This window comes from Nerophis lumbriciformis, linkage group LG19 (genome assembly GCF_033978685.3).
Source record: "Nerophis lumbriciformis linkage group LG19, RoL_Nlum_v2.1, whole genome shotgun sequence".
Classification (NCBI taxonomy): domain Eukaryota; kingdom Metazoa; phylum Chordata; class Actinopteri; order Syngnathiformes; family Syngnathidae; genus Nerophis; species Nerophis lumbriciformis.
Window position 1 is genome coordinate 44,645,625 of NC_084566.2, and position 6,000 is coordinate 44,651,624.

General features: G+C 42.5%; 1 protein-coding gene across 1 annotated transcript in view; it reads right to left on the reverse strand.

Moving 5' to 3' along the window:
• Positions 1-6,000, reverse strand: part of LOC133618398 (rap guanine nucleotide exchange factor 4-like) — a 78,978-nt gene that overhangs the window by 3,249 nt on the left and 69,729 nt on the right. The window contains exons 21-28 of the mRNA XM_061978723.1: positions 5,631-5,777; positions 5,445-5,542; positions 4,827-4,952; positions 4,573-4,751; positions 4,394-4,484; positions 2,355-2,405; positions 2,208-2,295; positions 1,993-2,057 (exon numbers count right to left, since the gene is read on the reverse strand). Coding sequence (XP_061834707.1) covers positions 1,993-2,057; positions 2,208-2,295; positions 2,355-2,405; positions 4,394-4,484; positions 4,573-4,751; positions 4,827-4,952; positions 5,445-5,542; positions 5,631-5,777 — 845 coding nt within the window. The remainder of the gene's footprint in view (positions 1-1,992; positions 2,058-2,207; positions 2,296-2,354; positions 2,406-4,393; positions 4,485-4,572; positions 4,752-4,826; positions 4,953-5,444; positions 5,543-5,630; positions 5,778-6,000) is intronic.

The window sequence follows — 6,000 nt, forward strand, 5'->3', positions numbered from 1 at the left end:
AGTACCGGGCCGCGGCCCGGTGGTTGGGGACCACTGAGGTAAACAACCAACAGTATGTCAGAAAGCTAGCTAAAACGGTACACATATTCATAATATAGTATACATTTTAACTGACCTTTATTTGACTATTTTGGTCTTTTTTTAGGTGGCTAAAATACGCGGTGCTGCTGACCGCCGTCTAACGTTACGTGTGATATATTGACTAACGTAACCCTGCTTAAAAAAAAATCACTGAACAAAAAGTATGAATAAGGTAGTGAACTGCAACAGATTCCCGTGTTTGCAATAACGTTATAACGTTAGCAGTGAGTTTACAGCCTCACTGATTTAACTACACAGCAAATAAAAGTCACGTTACTTAGCCAATAAACGTTATCTTACATTCAAAACTTACCCTTCTTTGTGCAACTTCAAATGCCGGACGAAGTTGGAAGTTGTTTCCTCTCCATCAGTAATTTTGGAACCGCATGTGTTGCATACTGCAAACCGTTTTGTGTTGACCACCTCGTAATTTTTATACCCAAACAAAATTATTTTAGGTATCATTTTTTGTTCACTGGCGTGTGGTTTGGACATGTCTTCTTCGTTGGTTGTCCTGCAATTTGATTGGATGAATGCTGTGTGATGAAAACAAAGTAGATGTAATTTGATTGGCTGTTGTACTGAGAGCACACCAGCTGACACACGCAACGCTGATAGACAAGTACACAATGAAAAATACGGAGCGCTCCAGAATAACTTTTTCATCTTTGGGTTTTGGGGAAAGTAGCAAGTCATGTCAAGTCATGTCAATTCAAAAGGCTCAAGTCCAAGTGAAGTCACAAGTCATTGATGTTAAAGTCTAAGTCGAGTTGCAAGTCTTTTTACATTTTGTCAAGTCGAGTCTAAAGTCATCAAATTCATGACTCGAGTCTGACTCGAGTCCAAGTCATGTGACTCGAGTCCACACCTCTGTGTTTAACACATATAGTTAATATTGTTAACAAGTTGAAGGTGTTTAAAGTTAATACAAGCATGTTTAACACATATAGTTAATATTGTTAATAAGTTAAAGGTGTTTAATGATAATACAAGTATGTTTAATACATATAGTTAATATTGTTAACAAGTTAAAGGTGTTTAAAGATAATACAAGCATGTTTAACACATATAGATTCCTTTCTTTCATGAAGACAAGAATATAAGTTGGTGTATTACCTGATTCTGATGACTTGCATTGATTGTAATCAGACAGTGGTGATGATAACGTCCGCATTTTCGAATGGAGGAGAAAAAAAGTCCTCCTTTCTGTCCAATACCATATGAAAGTGGTTGGTTTTTGGCATCTTATTTGTCCAGCTTCCGTACTCCTTTGTATACACTTTACAAGAAATATATTGTTGGCAAACTCCGTAGCTTGCTAACTTGTGCACGCCAGCTTTCTGAGACTCTTATTTTGGTAGCGCAGGCAGGATGAAGCAGCGCTTTTATTGTGCAACTGTGCAGTCGGTCTTTGGAGTTTTGACGACAGGTACGGCGCCAGAGTCTGTTGAAATAAAGTGTTTCTCGCCTTCCAGTCGGTAATTTTAATGAGCTGGCAGCAGCCAGCGTCATCTCAGAAGACCCTCGGGTGCCGTGAATGTCAATCAAGTGACCAAAGTGACGTCATAGTGAAGATTTATGATCGCTCATTTTTAGGACTATTTTTTTAATGCCTGGCTGGTGATCGACTGACACACCCTCCGAGATCGACCGGTAGATCGCGATCGACGTAATGAGCACCCCTGATCTAGTTTCAAGCATGTTTTACTCAATATAGGTCATCACATCTCAGCAACAAGCTGTAATATCTTACTGAGATCATTTGGGACCAAAACACTTCAAACAAGTAAAACACTAACATAACATTTTCTTAGTGAGAAGAATGATCTTATCAGACAGAAAATAAGCAGATATCAGCCTTATTTGACATATTTCATCTTACTTACATTTCACTTTTTGCAGTGCACTTACCATTTTCTCAAAATTGACCATGCTGTCAATGAATGTCTTGTTTCCTTCATGTGTGAAAGTCATATCTGCAACAGAATTGACCAGCATGACAATATTGCTAGAAAGAAGATGTGTTGGCAGCAAAAGGTAGGGCTGGGTTCAGAACTTCAGATTGCTAGCATTTTGTTGTGAAGGAGAAGAAAATGGAAATACAACTAACTATTAAATAATGTTACCTTTGAGGAGGAGGGGCATAAAGGGGATGATTGGTGGTTCCAGCTTGGTAACAGTAAGTCGGTAGGATCTATGGTTCCGAGATGGGTCCTGGAAACAAAGACATAGCAGCATCATGGACGTTTCGCTGCGTCCAGTCTGCAACTCACCATCATGCTCTCAAACTCCGCGTAGAACTTCTTAAACTTGGTCGGTAGTTTCTAGCAGGGAGAGACATGATTTATCACTCAATGATTCTGTAGTAGGGGTGTAACGGTACACAACAATTTGGGTTCGGTTCGTACCTCGGTTTAGAGGTCACGGTTCGGTTCATTTTCGGTACAGTAAGAAAACAACAAAATATACATTTTGGGGTTATTTATTTACCAAATTTGCAAAATCTTCCACCAAAAATATTTGTCTTAGTGTAATATTTGATGTGAAGTAATGGGAACCTTGGATAGGTCAATAATTCATAATAACATTGATTTTGATTCAATATTATGTTTTGAGCAATGACAGTTTGAAAGAAAAAAAAAACAGCTTTTTTTTATTAGTCAACATTGTAACTTTTTCTAAATGACATTTAACCTTTAAGCTTTTTTATTTCACTTTTGTTATGTTTTTGTTTATTTGAATAGTATTTTTCGATTCTGTTCATAACTTTTATGGACAGAATTTCTAGACACAGTCAAGGCGTTGAGGGGATCTGGTTTGGTGGCTGCAGGATTAGGTCTCTGCTTTTTGCAGATGATGTGGTCCTGATGGCTTCATCTGGCCAGGATCTTCAGCTCTCACTGGATCGGTTCGCAGCCGAGTGTGAAGCGACTGGGATGAGAATCAGCACCTCCAAGTCCGAGTCCATGGTTCTCGCCCGGAAAAGGGTGGAGTGCCATCTCCGGGTTGGGGAGGAGATCTTGCCCCAAGTGGAGGAGTTCAAGTACCTCGGAGTCTTGTTCACGAGTGAGGGAAGAGTGGATGGTGAGATCGACAGGCGGATCGGTGCGGCGTCTTCAGTAATGCGGACGCTGTATCGATCCGTTGTGGTGAAGAAGGAGCTGAGCCGGAAGGCAAAGCTCTCAATTTACCGGTCGATCTACGTTCCCATCCTCACCTATGGTCATGAGCTTTGGGTTATGACCAAAAGGACAAGATCACGGGTACAAGCGGCCGAAATGAGTTTCCTCCGCCGGGTGGCGGGTCTCTCCCTTAGAGATAGGGTGAGAAGCTCTGCCATCCGGGAGGAGCTCAAAGTAAAGCCGCTGCTCCTCCACATGGAGAGGAACCAGATGAGGTGGTTCGGGCATCTGGTTAGGATGCCACCCGAACGCCTCCCTAGGGAGGTGTTTAGGGCACGTCCGACCGGTAGGAGGCCGCGGGGAAGACCCAGGACACGTTGGGAAGACTATGTCTCTCGGCTGGCCTGGGAACGCCTCGGGGTCCCAAAGGAAGAGCTGGACGAAGTGGCTGGGGAGAGGGAAGTCTGGGCTTCCCTGCTTAGGCTACTGCCCCCGCGACCCGACCTCGGATAAGCGGAAGAAGATGGATGGATGGATGGATGTTTTATTAGTCAACATTGCAACTTTTTCTAAATGACATTTAACCTTTAAGCTTTTTTATTTCGCTTTTGTTATGTTTTTGTTTATTTGAATAGTATTTTTAGAATGTGCCGTGGGCCTTTAAAACATTAGCTGTGGGCCGCAAATGGCCTCCTTTTGACACCCCTGCTATAGATAATAAAAAATTAAATCTATGGATAAAAAGCAGAGCCTGGCGACGCATGCACGTTTATCATAACTCTCTCTCTCTCTCTGTCTCTGCCCCTCTCTCACCAATGCTGCTGTTTGTTTTGTTTTTAACCCCTTCTTAACCCTGAACGTACATTGAAAATACACGCAACCCTAACTCAAAATGCCGGACATTTGAGGCATTTAAGAAACTCCGCCCTGACAGCTCCGCAAAAGAGGACATGTCCGGTGAAAAGAGGACGTATGGTCAGTCTATCCTAGCCCGTTAGCTGCTAGCATGCCGTGTGTTGTGCCTCGGTGTGCATTGTTTACACAACGTGCGTTACGCTACTTAATATGTCCGTGTGGAAACTCGTTCGGTACACCTCAGAACCGAACCGGAACCCCCGTACCGAAACGGTTCAAAACAAATACACGTACCGTTACACCTCTATTCTGTGGATATATGAAGTGATGTTTACCTCCCACGTCTGACTCAGTCTGCTCACAGCAGGGTTGCTCATGCCCATGATGATGGCAAAGAAGGAATTCAGGTTCTTGAACTCACGACAACTACCAACAAACAAGGTTTTTACGGCTCTTCATTCTCGCACGCAGGTTTCTGCTTGCAAGGCAATATGGAGATGGTGCTCATGCTTACTGTGCAGCGATCTTGATGAACTTCTTGAGGAGCTGAACCCTCTTACTGAGCTGTCCACACAGGCACACTTCTGTGACCACCCAAAGCTGGACCTGGTTGAACCTTCGCAGGAACAGGTCGAGGTTGGCCGTGGTTCTTCTAAAGTTATGGCGGCCAAAGGTGTGATAGAGGAGCTCGTGCTGCGTGAAGGGAGCATGTAGATATTCATAAGCAGGTGTAGCCCTCAACACTTATGTAATGATGTAAGTGAGTACCTCGTGCACACAGCTGAAGAGTTCCCAGTCAAACATTGTCATTTGATAGGCCAGGTCCTTGGAACTCATCAACTCAAAAGTGGACATAGAACCTGCAGTGGGTCCCTCCTGGTCTGGAAGAGGAGTCTGATACATGGACCACAGAATCATAACAAATATATAGTTAATATTGGAAATCATTTTGAAAATATAATACAAAAAGTATTCATTTATTGTGCACGTTCTATAATGGCAAAGCCGAAACAATATGTTCTATTTACAATATTTTACATTTTCCTCTTACTGTCCTCTCCAATAGTTAGATGCAATTATTAAATATATCTTTGTTTGAAACAAACAGATGACAATAATAAAACAAAATAATAAATGGCATGTACATCACAATTCAAAGACTACATTTCATATGCTTTTTAATTATTATTTTTCTGACAATGTCATTCAAAATTGATCAATATTATTCTTTTAAAGCTAGAATCTGTGCAGTGTGCTGGGCGCAGGTGTACCTATCTGTGCAGTGTGCTCAGGTGTACCTATCTGTGCAGTGTGCTCAGGTGTACCTATCTGTGCAGTGTGCTCAGGTGTACCTATCTGTGCAGTGTGTCCAGTACTGAGTCTTACCAGACTGCTGAGTTGTTCGCGTGCACAAGCAAATAATCGTCCGTTGATGCTCAGGGTGGAAAACACTGACACATCATTCGGCTTCAGGATGACTTTTTCTGGAACACACAGGTTGTTTGTTTTGCTATTCTATCAAAAGACTGCTGAGATAAGTGGCCATCAAACATGTGGAGTCTTCTCCCTCACCGCCAGCAGAGCTGAGGTGGACCAGCACCAGCTCCTCGGTGGAGCCCAGTTTGTCGGCCACAGCACTGATCACTTCTCTGCCTGTCGCTGTCACCGTGACTCGAATGGTGGTGTAAGTGTGGTCACTGCAGTACACCTTCAACAGGACTACACAACAACACCCATTGGCCACAACTTTAGGTACACAGGCAGAAATATGTTCATTTAACACAGGGTGTCCAAACTTTTTGACCTGGGGGCCGAAATATATATATATATATATATATGTCTTAATAAGGTTATCCAAAAAATAGTGCTCGATACCGTAGTAGAGCGCAATATATGTATGTGTGGGGAAAAAAAATCACAAGACTATTTCATCTCTACAGGC